At 47.5% G+C, this 19,804-nt stretch overlaps 1 protein-coding gene across 1 annotated transcript in view; it reads left to right on the forward strand.

Annotated features, from left to right (window-relative positions):
* The window catches only part of AHDC1 (AT-hook DNA binding motif containing 1), a 210,856-nt gene that overhangs the window by 167,154 nt on the left and 23,898 nt on the right, over positions 1–19,804 (forward strand). Inside the window, exons 3-4 of the mRNA XM_054999210.1 lie at positions 1,336–1,505; positions 17,406–17,443. Coding sequence (XP_054855185.1) covers positions 1,336–1,505; positions 17,406–17,443 — 208 coding nt within the window. The remainder of the gene's footprint in view (positions 1–1,335; positions 1,506–17,405; positions 17,444–19,804) is intronic.

Below are 19,804 nucleotides of genomic sequence, written 5' to 3' on the forward strand. Positions count from 1 at the left end.
GCTACCTGTTTTCTGTTCTCAGTCTACCTTACAGGGTGGTTGTGAAGCTGAACAAGGCAGAACCTTGCTCTGTTGATAATTCAGCACATAAATGCGCACCAACAAAATTGTCCAGTTCCAGGCTCTTGAGTGAAGATTGTACAGGCATGTTGCAGTAGCACTTAGTCAGTAAAACACAGATAACTTGCACACCAAATAGATGTCAATACATGCCAGTGCGCGCGCACTGACTGAGACAGCAGGAGGACTGCAGCTAATAGAGTTTGGTTGTTCCCCTGCAGGGCTATGATGTGACAGAGAGAAAGAGAAGAGGGGGAAGGGGAGGCAGAGGGGGACGGAAAGGCCAGAGAGAGACTAGGCTGGAGATTCAATGAGCAACAGCTGGGTCTGGCATTCAGAAGGAGGCATGGACATTTTGTCTGTTTATCTGAACTGTACAGACATTTGACCTCCCTTGGCATAATTCCTCCAAGACAGGGTGGAGTTCTGTTCTCCAGGAGCCAAGCACCTCTGTGCACATCTGTCTCGTCCAAAGCCGAGCTTTTCTCCCTGTCAGTTTGCAAAAAGCTGCTCAGGCAGTTTCCTTACACAGCATCACTCAACCCTTCATCCAGGGTCAAAGATACAGGATCCTTTAGCTGTCACCTACATCCCTTCCATACATTGGTTTTAACAGCATAGGGCAGGTGGGAAAGAGGAGCCAGTTTTGTACCTGGGCAAGGGTGAATTCCTAAGTTGCTATCCATACCTGTGTCGGCGTATTCCGAATAACTCTGTAATGAGGGGGAGACGCTAATACCATCCTGTACTAAGCGGTTTGCTTATCTGTCCACTTCAGCCACCTGTTGTATGGGATGGGGGCAGAGTGCTAAAAAATCTGCGTGGCTTGAGGGCGAAAAACAGTTTAGGAAAAGGAGACACTGGCCAGCCAGTTTGCTCCTCAATCAGCAGCCCTGTCTACCCCCACCCCAATAGCAAAGTCTGCCCAGGCCCTTTGGAAGTCCACTGACCTCAATTACTTTGAATTGCAGTAGCCCATTTTTTCTTCTTATTATTTATCTATTTCGTTTATTACCCTGCTTTTCTCCCCAAAACGGTTTATGTTATTCCCTGCTCCGTTTTGTCCTCACAACAACACTGTTAGATAGGCTAGACTGAGAGTGTCCGACTGGCCCACGGTCACCCCCGCAAGCTTCCATGGCACCTGGGTCTCCTGGATCCTAGTCCGACACTCCACGCTCTGGCTTCCCATCATCGTCCCTTTATTTACTAGCTTTTGTCTGCCTGGCCTGTCTGTGATTCACATTGCTGGATCTGTGTGCTTCCATTGAACAGATGGGAGCTCTATCGCCTGCCAGCCCATTGGACTGGGAAAATGGGGGCAACCCACCGGCTGAATGGATCCCGCGCTCCCAGGGCTCAGGGCTGCGGCAGCCCAACAGCGAAGTGGAACTTGGTGAGAGGAACTTCAAAGTGACCCTGCATTGCAAGCACACCCGGCCCAGGTAAGCCCAAGGAGGGGCCAGGAGAGGGTCAACGGGGGAGGAGGGTCCCCCAGTAGAAATGGTTATTACTTGGGCCATTGCATGAATGGGCTTGTCTAAAAAGCCATGTTTTCTAGACTCTGAGGATCCTTGAATTCAGCCCGGAGCAGAGCAGTGATGTCACAATGGCTACACCGCACAGAAAACCTATCCCTCAGGTTGCTTTGTGCAGAAGTGGTGGTGTTTCTTTGTGGGGTGCTAAGCATGGGGGCTGACCCCAAAGCTGGAAGTGTTTGGAAGCGGTTGCTTCTCTGAGCATCGAACATGTGCACCAAGGTGGTTTGCCAAAACTAGATGACCTTTAAGACAGGCCAGGTGAGGGAACTTGGAAACGGAAGACGTGCAGAGCAGTACGCACTCTTTCTCCTACACCACACATTTCCTGGCACAGCTGCCAGAAGCCGCAACAGATTCCCTTCCAGCCAAAGGCTTTCTCTGGCCCCCTTCAGAAGAATATGCACCAAATACCTGATGAAAACAGGCGTAATAATATTGTCCCCCCAGCAATAGCAAGAAAAGGTTCAAGGATGATCCCTGGAATATTGTTCCCTTAGTTTCCCCCCTTTTCTGTGACTGGTTTCTTGGCTAGGACTGGAAGACTATTCCATGTGCCAGCATTTTTATAGACAATTGCCCCTCACAAGGCAAGAATACTGTCTTGTAACTAATTCTCATAACAGCAGGGCTTTTTTCTGGGAAAAGAGGTGGTGGAACTCAGTGGTGGAACTCAGGACTGCACAATGATGTCACTTCGGGTCAGCTGGAACAAGAGGGGAGTTTTTTAACGTTTAAATCACCCTTGGCGAAAAAGGTCACATGGCTGGTGGCCCCGCCCCCTGATCTCCAGACAGAGGGGAGTTTAGATTGCCCTCTGTGCCGCTCCAGTGGCACAGAGGGCAATCTAAACTCCCCTCTGTCTGGAGATCAGGGGGCGGGGCCACCGGCCATGTGACCATTTTCAAGAGGTGCCGGAACTCCGTTCCCCCGCGTTCCCACTGAAAAAAAGCCCTGCATAACAGTGGGTAGATCAAAAAATCCACACAACAGGGCCACCTTCGGTTAGGGGAGATGTTTCTGCCAACATGAGGGAATCCCCAGTTTGGCAAAATATACAAAATCTTCTTTAAAAATGAAAAATATTTAAAACCCTGAGAATGATGTGGGGAAAAACAACATTCAAGTGGCATTTTGGGATATGTAGCGATCCAAACTGACACCCAGTGTTCCATGGTCCTCCTAACTAGAAGGTATGGGGAGGCTGAACTGAGGAGATGACATTGGAGACGTGAGAGGTGAAAGGAGAGCCAGAAGAGGCTGCAAGGAGGAAACGGGGAGGTGGGGGCACCTGGAGCACCTGGGAGGAAGCAGGGAGACAAGGTTGGGGCAGGACCCGTCAGAAGGGAGTGGTTCCCCCACGAGAGCTCGCAGGTTCCCCACTTGTTTTTCTAGTTCCTTAGCAGCCTAGCATTTGGGCAAATAGGCATTTGGGGTGATCCTGGGTGATAAGTAATAATAATACATAGCATTTATGGAGCACTTTTAGTAGTCAGGGCCCTTCATGTACGTAATATTTTTATTCTTAAAACGGCTTGTGAGATGGGCTGGTAGGATTGTTCCCACATTGGAGATGGAAGTGGTGGTGACGTGGCTGAGAGAGTAAAGCTTGTCTCAGACCACCAAGTGAATTTGTGGCAGAGATGCTATTTGGACAGGAGACGGTTTATTGACTTGTTTATATTTGCTTAGTTCTTTTAGCCAGGATTGCAATCCCTCTGTGCTAGGAAGAGCAAGATTCCCCAACCTGTATAAATTAGGCAGATTAGCATTAGTTGAATGATTAATTTTGTTTCTGCTCATCATGGTGAGAGAGCCGAGTGAAGACCAAACCTGGAACTGTGAGCCCTCCCACTACCTGGCTTAAGTCACCAAGCATTGTGCCACACACCTCAGGGACGAACATCACTTCTTCCATAGTTCTGTAGTTCTATGGCATCGTGGGTGCCATTGGTTATACTTCCACTGCCACCACAACCCAGCGATGTGGGTGGTGTGGGTGTGGTCTTACATATATACCTGGCATGCATTAGATGCATGTTGCAAACTGTATTTCCATAGTGCTGTGTGTGTGTGTGTGTGTTATGTGCCGTCAAGTCACCTCCAGCCTATAGCCACCCTATGAGTGAAAGACCTCCAAAACATCCTATCATTAACAGACTTGCTCAAACTGGAGGACGTGGCTTCCATAATGCCATTATAATGCCAAATGCCAAATGTACTACGTCTCCCTCAAAATCTGTAATACACACCCAGTTCTGTTCTGTGGTGCCCACAACTTGGATTAGACAGGTGTTTTCGGCAGCATCCCTGCTTTCAAGTCAAGCTCTGTAACTTTATTTTGAGCTTTAGGGGCTCACAAGTTGCTCATTCTGAGGAAGCAAGTGAAGATTCCAAGCACACACAGTACTCATTGTGGGTCCCCCCCCCCCCAACCTTCCACAGTGCAGTTATGGGGCACAAGCCACCGCACAAGTAAGCCTGCCGTGGAGTTCCCTCCTCTCATTTTTAGCCCTTTTTGTAGAAAGGCAGCTTGAGAAAGTTCACAAGAGGGTTGTGTTCCACTAGCAGCCTCCCTCCTGCCCCTCAGGGGTCTGCAGTCCCGACTGTGCGCTGTTACTTTCCTGACCCTTTTGACTCCACATATGGCCCTGAGTTGCCTGGAAACAACAGCGCAGAGGAGGGGAAAGAGGGAAGGGCAGAGCGTTCTCACAGGAACGGGTGTGTGTGGAGGGGTGCGGGGAGAGCCGAGAGGAAAGCCAGGTCCATGGCAGACGTTGGATCCTTCCCCCCCTTACCCTTGCTGGACAGCATCAGGAAGTTCAGAGGGAAGGAGTGACGCCCGAAAGAGAAACAAAAGGGAGCTTGAAGAATCCAAGCTGATGTCTAGGGGCAGAAAGTTTGGCAGTCCCACACAAACTGAGGAGGGGGCAGGAGACAGGGGATCCTGAACAGTGCAGATGGCTCTCGTAGGTGTGACACAGCAGGGCCTGCCAAAGAGCTGAGGTCACTTCCTGCAGTGGTTCTCTGGGAGCAGAGCCCTCCTGGAGCTGAATGGGAAGGAAGGAGGTTGTGCTATGCCGGCAAGGGCCAGCAATGGAAAACTTTCAGCGCCACGGCTGCAGGGAGGAGATTGAACATATATGAAGTGATACGGGAAAGATTGGGAGGCGGGCAAGGATGCACACAGTACAGACATCCCTAAAGAGACTAGGAGGGGTCTGAGGCTGGTGGAATAAGGTGGTGGGATATACAGGAGAGCATACTATTTCAGACTGCAGGTGGGGAGCCCAGGTTTTGGAAGGCTCCCCTAGTTAAAAATCTGTGCAATAAGGGCAGGGGGAAGGAAAGATAGCATCATCATACTAGAAAGAAATGTTTAGCATAGTCTCTTTTCTGCTGTTCCGGTCCTAGAGTTATTTTACACAGGGAAATCCCAAAACAAAAAGCCATGGAATTACTTTTTGGAAAGACCAATCATAATGGCACCCAGTGGTGCATGCAGACTTGTGAGTTTCTCCAGTTTGCACACAAAATGTTTTGTCATTTGGGGTGGGTCTTAACAAATGGTGTTACATAGTTTGGAAGTAGAGCTTTGGGCGAACACAATGACCTGCAGGCTTTAAGTAAGGGAGTTAATTGAATGTCGGGGGTGGCTCAGCTCCAGAGCCACAGTCCAGACCGTCAGCTTCCGCGTGATCTGGATTCTATGTTCTGTGCTTTTACTGCTGCTGCAAATGTGGAGGCATATGCACTGGCAACACAGAACATGCACCTCTGCCACTGTTTTCCCCCACTACACCACCAGAGGGCTCTTTGAGGGCTTAGAGATAACTGTAAATGGTCTCGCATTATAGCGCTATAGCAATTACCTTTAAAAAAAAGGGGGGGGTCCTCTTACTGGCGGTACAGTAAGAAAAATGTCTGGCACCAGGGGCTGATGGAAGGAAAACAGTGCCAATGTGAACCCATCCAGTCAGAATGCAAATGCACTGAGACTATATTCTTTCAAGATAAACAATCATAGTAAACCAAGTTGGAGAGAGAGTGTACTAAGAAGGATGGGACAACATGCAAAGTGAATGCTTGGAGGTCAGTATCGTGAGGATGCTCCATTTTGGAAGCAAAGGTGGAGGAAAAAAGTCTGGGTGGCAGCTACATCCTGGAGTTGCGGCCTGGTTTGCTTGTGCAGGAGACTGAGGCAATAGACCAGGCTGCATGTCTTCAAACAGCAGGAGATGGGTTCCATCTCTGAATGTTCCTTTGTGTTTAAAAAAAAACCCTCCTTGCAAGTAGAAAGCAAGCACAAGAGGTGGAAAGGTCTACAGCTTCTCTTTAGTTGTGCTGATTTTCTGTTACCAGGGGGTTTTGACCATAGGGAGCATTCCAAAATGCCCCTCACCACCTGCCTTTTGAGGCTGCATGGGGCTCTCTGCCACTTCATTCTCCTGTATTTGTAGATGGGCCATATCCTTCACATGTTGTGGCTAAGGACGCAAATCCCAGTCTGAAGTTCCCCACTTCCAAATCGGTTCTCAATTACTTGGGTGAAGCAGCAACCTGAATCTCGCCTCCCTTCCATTTTGTTTATTTTTATTATTTAAAACTCCTGTGTGCCACTGAGCAACAGTGTGGTATAGTGGTTAGAGTGTCCAACTAGGATCAAGGGGACTTGAGTTCAGATCTCCATTCTGCCATGGAAGCTCATTGGGGCAATCTTGGGATAGTCATGGTCCCTCTGAGCCTAACCTACCTCACAGGGTTGTTGTTGCGAGGATGAAAATGGAGGGAGGGAGGATGATGCTGTAAGCCACTTTGGGTCCCCTTCCATAAGAAAAGCTCGATATAATTATTTAAATAAGCAAGTCCATAGATCTAAATGGCAGCCAACCATTCAAATTTAATTAAAGAACTTTGGCCATTTTACATCCCAATTTCCTGCCCTTCTGATGGTCAGACTGCAACGTTGGCAGCAACTGCGCTGCCCACCCTGGGAGCATCTTGGAGAAGGGGCAACTGGTGCCAGGGTGGCTGAGTTAGTGTTGCCATTCTGATGCCACATGCTGATCCCGAATGCCTCTGTTTGGGCTCCTGGCAATCAGCGTAGGGATCCATTACAATTCCCAACACCTCTGCCTGGATGTAGCTGTCTGCAAAATTCAGTCTGCAAAATCTAAATGTTCCTACACTGGAAGGGGAAAGGAGAAAATGCTTTGCTTGTAGGGGGCGGGGGGAGACTTCAGCCAAACCTGTTGCATGCTTTTTAAAAAAAAATTCTTTGTGCAAGGAGTTATTTGCAAAGCAGGAATAATTCACACATGCAGCCGGAAATGGGCCAGGAAAATGCCACTGCTTGATTTGGTCAAAGGTATCAACTCATTCCTGACATCAGTGTGGGAAAAATAACTTACCTAAAGCAGCAATAGATGTCAGGAAAAGTTACATTAGAAGTGAGCTGCAGCTGAAGTTAACCACAGGCAACTAAGAGTCTGTTGTTCCAGCTATGAAAGATAATTAGAATTCAGAATTCAGTTTGCAAGATACAACACTCTGAACCAATATGTAAGAATACATAGATACAACTCCATACACCTGCAGAAGCAATGTCATTACCTGCCTTTTCTTCTCCTACTGTGGCTTAAAGCAGACTAGAGGCAGGAGAATGAGGAAGCAGCCTCCTGCCAGTCAATCCATTGCCCCTTTGCCAGCACTACATCCAGGGCTTTTTTTCAGCTGAAACGCAGTGGAACGGAGTTCCGGAACCTCATGAAAATGGTCACATGGCCTATATATGGTGCCTGGAGTTTCACCGTATTATCTATGGTATGACCAAAAGTGCAGGGAGAAGATACCAGCATGGGCTGGGAAATGTGCTTATTATTATTGTTCCATATTAAGTGCCCAGTTTTGAAATTGCCATGATGTGTGAATTTTTATGGAGAGGGACTGTAGTTCAGTGGTGTAGTATCTGCTTTGCCTGCAAAAGGCCCTTGTGGTTCAGTCCTCAGCGTCTCCAGGTAGAAGGTTCAGATGATGTGCAGGACACCCTGGAGAGCCTCTGCCCGCCAGAGTAGACAACACGGACCGATAGATCAGTAGCCCGACTCAGCTTCACATGTCCATGTGACCCCTCTGAGAAGTACTGGTGAAGCACTGAACTGGTGCTTGAAGTCAGTATTGGGCTGGAGGAGGGTTAAGACGCTGAAGATTCACTCTGAAAAAAAACCCCAGTTTCTCTGTTTTAGTAGAAAGGCTGACCAGCGATTTGAAATCTGCCTTGTTTTGGATGGGGTTACACTTCCCTTGAAAAGTCATGTTCGCAATATGATGCAGATAGCCATCTCTCTGCTAGTTCTCCCCCTCATCTGGTAATCAGAAATATCATACAAGTTTCCCATCTTGGCCATTATAGTTAATGGCCACTGATAACCTCATTCTTTACAAATTTGGCAATTCCTTATATTGTTGAAGGCTTTCACGGCCGGAGAACGATGGTTGTTGTGGATTTTCCGGGCTGTATAGCCGTGGTCTTGGCGTGGTCTTCTCTCTGTCTTTTGGTGCTACACCTCTGAAGATGCCGGCCACAGCTGCTGGCGAAACGTCAGGAACTACAACGCCAAGACCACGGCTATACAGCCCGGAAAATCCACAACAACCATTGTCAATTCCTTCTTTAAAAAAAAAAAAAAAACCAGCAGTCCTTTGTGCTAGTGGCAGTCAAAGGAATAAGTTGCCTTCCCTTTTCTCTGTTTTCTGGAAGCAGCTCTTCGGGGGTAACTTGGAGCCACAACTTTGTGTATGCCCAGATGTGCTTACAGGCCTTGGTCTTCCATAAGGGGCTTGCCCTGGTCAACACCTCGCCAGGGGATACTGTTTGTGCTCCAGCATCAAATATGCTACAGGCCTAGCTTTGAGGGTCATGTTCTGGTGCCTCAGAAACAGCGAATTTCAAAGTCTGGAGTAGAGATGGGCACAAACCAGGAAAATTCCAAACCATGCAGTTCGTGGTTCATCTCGTTTTACGAACCACAAACCATGAATTTGTCCCGGTTCATGAACTGATTCGTTCGGTTCATGAAAACATCACTTCCGGGTCAGCAGAAAGTCTGCAGAGAGCCCATTTCCCACCCACCCCGTTGCCTAGGAACCTGATTGATCGGCGCCAGGCTGTCTGCAGTGATGAACCTAAATACTAACCTAACGAACCAGGCAAAAATTCGTCACAGTTTGTGAGAAATGAGCTCCCATGAACCACCGGTTCGCGAACCATGAATCGGTCTGGTTCATGATGAACTTCGGTTTGTATTTCGGTTCATGCCTGCCTCTAGTCTGGAGACGTCTATAGGAAAGTGGAAGCCCCATCGCCCAACCATAGGAGCAGAATTATGGCTGGATCAGGTGCTGAGGTGGGGCATAAGCAAGGGAGCATCTTGAGAGAAGCCAGGGTTTATTGAAGGGGTTTGCAGCGGGTGGCTGGCATGGAGCCCAAGATATGGGGATTGCAAGAGACTCGTGCCAAGAGAAATAGCATGGTGTAGTGGTTGGAGTAGGACTAGGTAAATATGAGTTCAACTATGTACTTGGCCATGAAGTTTACTGGATGTTCTTAGTGTACTTTCTCAGGCTACCCGTTCGGATCCTTCTCCCAATCCCTGTTCTCTTTGCCCCCATCTGTGGAAGTGAGGCAGGTGGCAGCCGGAGACATGGCCTTTGCAGTGGTGGCACCTTGTGTGGCACCTTGCCTTTGGAATGCCCTCCCTGTAGAGGATCACCTGGTGCCTGCCTTACTGTCCTTTACATGCCAGGCCAAAACATTTCTCTTCACCCAGGCTTTTCACTAAGGGGCTCCCTGTCTTTTAGTCGTTCGTAGCCTGAGGACAGTTTTGTTAATATTATTTTAGATTGCCTGTTTTTATGACCCAGCTGTTTTCCAATAGCTTGTTTGGCAGGTTTTAGTTGTGAATTTCCTCAAGTAGGTTGAGAAAATGGATATCCATTTTCTAAATAAATAAACTGGGCAAGTCGCACTCTCTCTCAACCTACACAACCTCACAGGGCTGTTGTGAGCATTAAAATGGGAGAAGGGAGAGTCGTGCATCTCAGTCTGAGCTGTTTTTAGAGAACAGCAGAATAAAGAAAATGGAACTCTGGAAAATGGTGCAGCTAACAGAGGTGGGTGAGGAAGGGGCTTATCTCAGGACCTCCATACATGATGGCTCCTAAAAGTGTAATTAGGGGGTTGTCAAGGGAGCCCTGATAAAGAAACTTACTCCCATTCTGCAGTCATTCCATTGGCTACCCATCAGTTACCAGGCTCAATTCAAAGTTTTGTCTATTACATACAAAGCCCTTCATGGCCTTGGCCCCTAATATCTGTGCGATGACTGCTCCCTATGTTCTACCAGGCAGCTTCGCGCGTTTGAACAGGGCCTTCTGCACATACCACCCTGCAGTTGGGCAAAAGCAACAGCTGTCCATACACACGCTTCCTCTGTGGTAGCCCCTGCTTTAGGCAAAGGCCTGTCTGTGGCGGTCAGGAAAGCTCCTACTCTCCTGGCTTTCCGCAAACTATGCAAACCTGAATTATTCAAGAGGGCTTTCTACTTAGGTTATGGGGCTATACCATAAGAAATGACTCAGAAAGATGCCATGGAAGGAAGAGATCATAGATTATGCTACTGTGTACTGTCTGCTGATGTAGACACGCTCCTACAGGGTAGTTTCCGCATTGTTAAAGATGTCGTGCTAATTCATTACACTTTGTTTCAGAAAGGTTTCATCTCTGTGTTCAGATTTAATTTTCTGTTCATTGAAAGTCCTAGCTGCTGATCATATTGTATTTTGCTCAGGAGATGTCCTAGCCGTTGATTATATTGTATTGACTTGCACTGTGTAATCTGCCTTGGGTCTCAATGAGAAACAAACAAACGAACAAACTAATCCCCGGTGCCCCGAGCTCATTGGAATCCGTCATCCACCCACACTTCCCACACTTGGCATAGAAAGTCTCACCCTACTAATACTTCTCCACATTAACAACAACAACTGCACTTATATACCGCTTTTCTAGAGATTAGTGCCTCACCCAGAGCAGTGAACAAGTTAGTGTTATTATTATCCCCACAATACAGCTGGGGAGTTGGGGCTGAGAGGGGAGTGGCTTACCCAAGGCCACCTACTGAGCTCATGGTAGTAGTGGGATTCGAACCAGTGGAGTGCTGATTCGCAGCCAAATTGCTTATCCACTGTGCTACGGCAGCTGTGTGCTCAATACTGCACCACAAATGTAGGATATATCAGAACTGAAGCTGCACAGAACTTTCTCTGAATCTCCACCTCCTCTCCAGCCCAGAGTCTCCGGAACTGGAACTGATGGCTTGGCCTTGAGTTGAAAGATACTGATGGCCCGTCAAGAGCAAAAGGATATGGCCGTGTCCCAAGAGATAGTGTGATACAGCAGTTAGAGTGTCAGACTAGGGTTCGGGAGACCCATATTTGCATCCCCACCTTTGATGTGGAAGCTCACTAGGTGCCCTTGGGCCAATCACTCCCTCTCAGCCTGCTACATCATAGGGTGATGGTTGTGAGGACGAAGTGGAGGCGGGGAGAATGATGTCGTAAGCCGCTTTGGGCCTCCAAATAAATAAATGGTATACTTGGGTATATGTACAGCAGCCTAGCTAAACCAGTCTAAGGCTGGTTGCTGACTGAATGGGAAATCCTGTGTATGCTTAGGGAAGGAAGAAGGGTTTAAACGGAATGAATAAATGCAAGAAAAATCACCATTTGGTCAATGCAGAGGCTTCATACTTTCAGCCAATCTCAGGGGCTGAAGAAGTGGGCTGTGACTCACAAAAGCTTATATTGAAATAAATGTCGTTAGTCTTTAAGGCACTAGTTGCTTTTTTTCCTTTTTAACTGATACTACATACCTTGGTTCAGTTCTGAGCCGGAGGACGCTGTGACCAGGATCGCTTACAGTCCTGGTTAGCTTCCTAAAATAATTTGCAGCCTTGTGCCCTGAGGTCCCTGCTTCAAACTGGAGAATCTTTGACTGGAACACGCCCTCAAGAGGTCTTCCAAAAGAGATTCCCTTAGCCTCACCCCATCACGTTCCATGCTCCCATATCAACTATAGGGCAGTGCCCCGTTCTCACTGCTTTCCTTTAGAGAATCCCCCCAATGCACTGGAATGGTGGGCGTTCTGTTCAGCTTTCTAAAATCCCGTCTTATCTTTAACAAATAATAGAAGTGACAAAATACACACACACAATGTAAACACATGTATTCAAAAATATACACCATTAGCTCTGGGGTACATAAAGAATAAATACACTAACTCTAGGGTTGCCAGCCTCCAGGTAGTAGCTGGAGATCTCCTGGAATTACAACTGATCTCCAGGTCACAGAAATCAGTTCACCTGGAGAAAATGGCTACTTTGGAGGGTGGACTGTATGGAATTATACCATGCTGCGGTCGTTCGCCTCCCCAGGTTTCACCCTCCAGGTTTCACCCCCCCCCCAAATCTCCAGGTATTTCCCAACTTGGAGATGGCAACACTAACTAACTCATTAAATTGCATTGATGGATTCCCATCTCAGCTTGCAATCTAGTAGAATCTTGACCCATCAGTTAGGAGTTTCTAGGCTGGAAACAACCTTGTTAAAAACAAAAACTCAAATTTTCCTCATTTTGCTCATTTTGGTTCAAAGGGAAACGGCTGCCTTCCAGAGGAAAGGGTTAAATTCTAGTTTATTAGGACGCTCATGGGGATGGTTGCTTTTAAACACATTGTGTATATAAACAAAACATTACTCCAGCACTGGGGAAGTGCATTCTCCTTTCAGTTTCTTTAAGCAAGCACATTTCTTCCTGGGTTAAGCTCAGATTAATCCATTCCTACTAGTTTGCAGCAGAAAACTGGTTTGGGCAGAAGTGATTGACTGGTGCCTGTAACATCACAAAATTACCATTTGCCCTCCCCCAAAGTTTTGCCACTTTAAAAAAATGAGCACGTGTATGCAAAAAGGTGCCAGATAAACTTTAAACTGCATAAGAGCATAAGCAGCCCTTGAAATAAAACAGTGCATAGACTGTGCGCTTCTAATTGTACCGATGGATGCTGCTTTGATGCTTTTAATAAGTAATCTACAAAGGAATGGGAAAGATGCATGTTATCAGGCATGGAAGTCTTCATTAGAAAGGCAGAGAGAAACAAAGCTTAGTGAGGATGAAAGGGGGGGGTACAAAAATCCACGGATTCCTTCTGTGCTGGGATGCTTTGTGCACCTTGTGGCTGAATTCTATTTGACTTTTATGTCAGTGTTTTTAAATTCATAATCCGTCCTATCCATAACGTTTATGCTTATAAAACTGAGATTACTACATAAAAATTGTCGTTAATGAAACAATAAATGTTAAAAGAATAAAACTGGCACATTTTTAAAACGGTGCTACTAAAATAAATGTTTTATTTGTCTCTTGCTGCTTAAATGCTTGCCAAACCAGAAAAGTTGCTTCTGGAACATCCTAAGAGGTAAACTTCAGCAAACATTCCAGAGGAAGGGATGGAGAGCAAGGAATGGCTTAGATCCACTGGGAAATTTCCATGTGTACAGGGTTTTTTTTAAAACCAATTCCTTCCTCCGACAGCATACCTGCAACTGCTTCTTACTGCTGTTCCCAGGGGACTCCAGTCCCCCAGGACCAGCTTTTCAGGGGGAATCTTGGGCTGCAGCAGGGAGCAGAAAATGAAGCGATTCATGCTTCATGGACAGCAATCCATTCTATGCACAAAAATCTTCCAGTGGATCCAAATCAATGCCTTTATTGTCCAAGAAATACAGGGTGGGTCTACTTCAGAGGCCGCACTCAGGGATGCTTCACAGATTACATGGCATGCAACAGGTGTCTATTTAAATATTTCTCCTCCACTTCCAGCCAACCATGGAACCCCAAAAGCAGCTAATCCTAATACCAAAAACAGCAATCAGAACATTGAGCTCAAACCAGTCACAGCAAAATAATAAAAAACTAGGGTTGCCGTGTCTCCCCAGCAACCAGCGGGAGGCACTTCCCTCAGCTCTTTGCATGCACTCCTACACCCCATGCAGTGACATCACTTCCTGTGCGACCGGAAGTGATGTCATTGTGCTGGGTGCAGGAGCAGGCATGGGGACATTTGCCCAGGCTGGCTGCTGATGGCGCACAATCTCCAGGCAGCGTGACTCCTTCGACTAATTGCCGGAGATTGATGGGCAGAAAGGCAAATCGCTGGGTGTTTGCCTTCTACCAGCAGACACCTGGCAACCCTACTTTCCCTCCAAATGAACAATAACTTCAGCTGCACAAAAAGGTATATAAGCAAATATAGTTGTTGTTTTTTTAAAAAAGGCATAACCCATAGAGATGGATAAATCAGGCACCATCCAGGTAGATTGCACATCCAACACAACAGCATCATATAATCTATCTTCTCAACATAAATGGAGAGGGGAACTTGATATAGCTACTGAGTTTTAGAGTTCCACAGCCTGGTTCCCAGGGCTTTTTTTCAGGGAAAAGAGGTGGTGGAACCCAGTGGGTTGCCCTCAGAGAAAATGGTCACATGGCTGGTGGCCCCACCCCCTGATCTCCAGACAGAGGAGAGTTTAAATTGCCCTCCGCGCTGCTCGGCTCAGCAGTGTGGAGAGCAATCTAATCTCCCCTCTGTCTGGAGATCAGGGGGCGGGGCCACCAGCCATGTGACCATTTTCAAGTGGTTTTGGAACTCCGTTCCACCATGTTCCCGCTGAAAAAAAGCCCTGCTGGTGCCCATGACCAAAAAGGGCCTGTTGTCACACCCAGACAACTCAAAGGTAAGAACAGAGTAGTTGTTCAAAAAGTGTGCAGGCAATCCCTGATGGGCAGAAGCGTGCCTTAATACCCTAGCTTGTTTAGGCCTTAAAAGCCAGCACTCGGCTTTGAATTGGTCTTAGAAACAAATTAGAATCAGAGTTGTGTAATTAAATAAATTATAAGTATAAATGCTTTAATATTCTACTAGCAAAAGTACAAATGTACACAATACTTGGTAGTAGGGACGCCAGGCCTCCCACTATAGCAGGATGTCTCCCAGCTGTTGCCTTTGATGCCCACTGCCATGGGCACCGGCGAGAGGAATTGGGCTGGGGGCAGAAAGGCCTGGCGTGCCAATGTCACTTTAGTTTAAACCGGAATTGAGCATGCTGCAAAAACTCTGGTAAAATCATTGAGTTTTATGAAATTCTACAGCGTTCCGTGTAAACCAGAAGTGGTATTGTTGCACCAGACCTCACCCCCAGTTGCTTCTGAGGGTTGCTGGTTGCAGTCTAGCAACCCTACTTAGGAGAGAGCTGCACCCTAAGCTACTTTAGTACATTTATCTTAATTTTTGCCAAGTGAGATGTAGGAAAAATAAACGTTGAAGTTAGACAAAGAGTGGGGGGAGGCCTTAGTTTTCCTGTATTTTTTTCAGTTTTATACCACCTCTTCACATCTCTAAATTTACCATCTAAATGAGAATTATAACTTGAGATGCATCCACATGTATTTTGCAATCAAGTTGTCTCTTCTACACCCAGGAAATCCACCTGCAAATGCTTGCTACAGCGCAACGATAGCATAATATTCAGTCATGTGTGGATGCAAAGAAAGAAAGGAAGCTGTTTAAGGACAAAATTCCCTGCTGAGCACGCTGTTGCTCAGCCCGGGTGACATGCGCCCACCCACACATGGTTGTGCATACTGTGCCTCACATATACTCTCACAGTGTTTCATTTGGTCTCAACTTCAGCCAGCTTATCCAAAACATTTTGGCTGGTCTAAAGAAGTTTTCTGCTCGCTGGCCCAGGGCTGCCACAGGACTCTTTGAAGCTTGACCTCCTTTTGGCCTGTTGAAGGATTTGGCTCCTGTCTCAGCAGGGAACAAAGCACCAAAAGGACGCATGAAGTGGTGTTTGTTCAAGGCTCGGGCTGGCCTTTGGTGTCTAGGCCGCAGTGGTGAATTTTCATTTTCGGCTTTCGCTACTGAGGTGAAAATTGCAAACAAAGAAGTGCCATTCTTTCTCTGCATCTCCCCATTCGTCGTCCTTCCTTCTAGGCCCTGGGGCGAGGGGAGGAGCAGAATTGTGAAACCGATACATTTTTCAACCTTAGTGCCAGGTGCACGCTTCCTCAGCCGGCTTTTCCTCAAGGAAGGCACTATGCTGTTGTGCATTCTCTCTCTTCCGCGTGCACTCTCTCTCTCTCTCTCTCTCTCTCACACACACACACACACACACAAAGGGAACTGTACAAAGGGGGCTTTTTTTCAGGCCAAAGAAGCAATGCAGTCAGGTCAGAAAGTTTAAACAGAAAGTGGGAATAACTTTGAAGGGGGGGGGTTAACCATTTAACAGACATGGCGGCTTCGGAGGGGATCTGTAGCTCATTAGGGACACCTAGTGGAAACGTGGCTACAAGATCCTGTAGCCAAAGGTGACTTGTGCCACAATTTCGAGACACATTTGCAACTCCTTGTTAATGAATCTGGAATAACGACCATCCTTTAACAGTCATGCATTTGCGCCTTGTGACTTCCACTTCAACCACAGATACATATATATATATTGAAACAGAATATGAAATCCACATTTGGGTGAACAGGGTATTGTTGGATGCACGGGCATGTTGAGAAGGACTGCTATAGCGCAAGCCCAGCCAAAGAAATGTGGATGAAGCCTATCTGAGTCTTTAGGATGTTAAGCGTCTAAACTGACATTATTATAACAAAAGGAACAGCCTTATTTGAGTTTTATGTAGTACCGTTTCCATCACCTCTATCTCAAAGCCTGACTTTATCTCCCTGCTCAAAATCTGATGGAGCATTTTGCTGCAGTCAGGTGTCTAGCAAAATGCAGAGATGGGGTGTGGAAGTAGGAAAGGAGGGGGGTGACGCCAACACTTTGCAGGCAAGGGAGGGTGGGAACTGGGCAAGCTGTGAACCTGAGATTCCACCCTCTCAAAGAGATCCATGTTAATGGTTCCCCTCAGCAGCCACCGGTTCTTCAGAGTCTTCCAAGTTTGAAGTAGGAGCAGGGCTTTTTTTCATCTGGAGTGCGGTGGAACGGAGTTCCGGCACCTCTTGAAAATGGTCACATGGCTGGTGGCCCCGCCCCCTGATCTCCAGACAGAGGGGAGTTGAGATTGCCCTCTGCGCCGCTGGGCGGGGCCACCAGCCATGTGACCATTTTCTCTGAGGGCAACCCACTGAGTTCCACCACCTCTTTTCCCAGAAAAAAAGCCCTGAGTAGGAGCCCTCGTGATGTGCGGCTGGCGCTTCCCTAGTGCACCACGTGGCCTGTGTGTTTCTGAGTTCTGTTGCGGCGCAGAAGGAAATAGGGTTTCGCGTCGTCAGCTGCCATGCCTTTCTAGTAGAATGAAGCCCCCCTGAACTGGCAAGGCCTAGTGTAAAAATCAGGAGGCTAGTTCTGCATTTCAGTTTGGGTACAGCCACCACCACCACTGGATGCTGGAATCCTGGCTTGAACCTTGTTGACAGACCTCCTTTCCCCCCTTCTTGAGTGTATATTTATATGGTCACAATTGAGAAGAGCAGAAAACAAAGGAGCAAATTAGTATCACCCAAAAGATTGTGTGCCCGCTGCACAGATTGGGCTGCCCTTGAGGCAGAACGAATGAGATTGGCATGTTACTCTTGCTAGACTAGACTGAGCCCTGACAGGAGGGGCTGGCAAAGGGCAGGCTCTGTTATCCAGGCTAAACTCCCTTTCTTTCCTTTTCCACAGAGAATTGAAGTGTAACAGCAGGAGCAGCAAGGCAGAAGGTGAGTTTTTAAAAGATTGGTGTTCCCTTATGAGGCAGCATCAAGGCCTTTCCGGCAACAGTTTATTGTGCAATAAAGGTGCATTTGTTCACAGGTCGTCTGCATGAGCTGCATTTCAGTGGTGGAAATACCTTTTCCTTACGCTCAAACAGCTTGATTTTGCTCCTCGAGAAAATGCAGGCCCTCTCTGATAGCACCCAATTATTCCCGTGAATCTTTTGCAATGTGTGATTGTGTAACAGGAACACTTTGGGTTGTGGTTGTGATGTGATGAGTGACTAGCCGCTTCCCCTCTCCATGCCAGCACCATTTGGTGACCCCTCCCCCCCATTCTTCAGATGCCATGCTCTGCCCACTTATATCACATCTGGCAGAAATACCCAGCTAGCCATGGATATAGTTGGCAAAAGCTAGAACCTGCGTGTCTGTGGACCACTGGTCTGACCCAGCAGGGGTACTCTTATGTTCTCCAGAGAATGTTGCGCTGTTCTTTGCCCTCACCCTTTTAAAAACAGCTAAATATATGCTCCGAGACAGTTTTGACTTTTCAAAGCTTATACCCTGGGAATCCTGTTGGTCTTTACGGTGCTACTGGGCTTGAACCTTACTCTTCACTGCGTATATGTCTGTCCCTTGATGATTGCAGGGGAAAGGTGGTGTAGAAATATAACCAAAAAAATAGTTTTTAAAAAAATCATTGAATTGGACAAGGCTACCTTTCCTGTCTCCCACACCCATTCTCTGCAGTAAAGTAACTCTTTTGTTTCGGTGTCCTTCCCGTTACCTGCCTTGGAGAAAACAGGTTTTTAAAGGGGTGGGGGAAAGAACAGCACAGCTTTCTCTGGAGAACGTAAGAGCAACCCTACCAGATCAGAGCTGTGGTCCACCTCCTCCAGCATCCTCTTTCCCACAGTAGCTAGTCAGATGCTGCAAAGAAGCTCGCAAGCAGGGCCTGCAAGCAGCAGCCCTCACCTGCCTACCTATTCCCTGTACCCGGATCCGTCTGCTTCAGAATCCAGAGGTCCCATCTGGGGTGTCATGTGTCACAGGAATGTAAAACATTAAACATTTCAAACAATTGAAGGATAAGGTACTGTTTGCCATTTACGTTGCAGCCTTCTAAGAACACTGACTGCAGTGGACTTAGAAGAGTGTAACTATTCTTAGGATTGCGCCCTGAATGTTTTCCAAGGCTTACCTGTATGTCCCAGGATCACCTGTGCCTGCAGAATGTGCATGTTCCAGGGCTGGCCTTGTTGTTCATGGTCTGCACTCAAGGTGGACACCAGAGCACATTTCCGTCTTAATTTTACTTAACAAAAAATCAGTAGGAGAGCTGATAATATGTAAGAACTGGGTGGGTGGGGATTGCAGGCATGGGATTCCAAGGAGCCATGATGGGCTCCCTGCCCTTGCACCATACTGTGCTGGCTCCTCCTTGCCTCCTCACTTTTCTTAACTCTCTGCCCCCCCAGGGCTTTTTTTCTGGGAGAGGTGGTGGAAGAGAGGGAGTACATAAGGCAACGTAGTAGTGAAGTCTATGGTCCTTAACTCATTAGCAAAGCATCTGAGAGCCCCTCCCTACATACAAAAGGCTTTTTGAATAATTTAGTTTTGCATCATTTGTGGAAAGCCAGGAGAATGGGGGCTCTCTTGACCTCCTCAGGCAGGCCATTCCACAGGCTAGGGGTCACCACAGAGAAAGCCCGTGTACGGGCTGCTGTTGATTTCGCCCATGTGCAGGATGGCACCTGCAGGAGACCCTGTTCAGATGAGCAAAGCTGCCATGTTGGAACATAGGGAGGGAGGTGGTCCCATAGGTATGCTGGGCCAAGGCCATGAAGAGACTGTTTTGGATGGTGAACTCTGTGGCTTAATACCCTGATGAGTTCCCTCCCCAAGATCTGCCCTTCCCAGGCTCCACTCCCAAGTCTCTCAAGAATTTCCCAAGTTGGAGCCGGCAACCCTTCCAGGCCCTCTTACTTGTGCAAAGGTGGATCGTTCATAGATGGGATGAGGGCCTCCTCTCTCCCCCATTATCACCCCTGCCGCTGCCTTCACACGGTCCTATGCAGCTTCCAGCGCCAGGTCTTGCACCGCTCTAGGGCTCATCCATTGGTGCCGCCGGCCCCAGTGTGTCTCCCGGGAGTCCCGGCCTTTGTTGCCTGCACTGCCCATGGAGCGAGTCAAGTAGTAATAGTGTTTCTGCTCATGCTTAGCAAAAGTTTTAAAGCTCTCCAATGTAATTTTGCAGGTTTTCAGACTTGCAGAATCGTCTGGTTTGTATCCAAGTGGTCCCAGTTCTTGGATATAAGCATCTGCATATCAGGGCCATTTGGCTATTAGATATATGACAAGTGG

The sequence above is a fragment of the Eublepharis macularius genome, chromosome 15 (genome assembly GCF_028583425.1).
Source record: "Eublepharis macularius isolate TG4126 chromosome 15, MPM_Emac_v1.0, whole genome shotgun sequence".
NCBI lineage: Eukaryota > Metazoa > Chordata > Lepidosauria > Squamata > Eublepharidae > Eublepharis > Eublepharis macularius.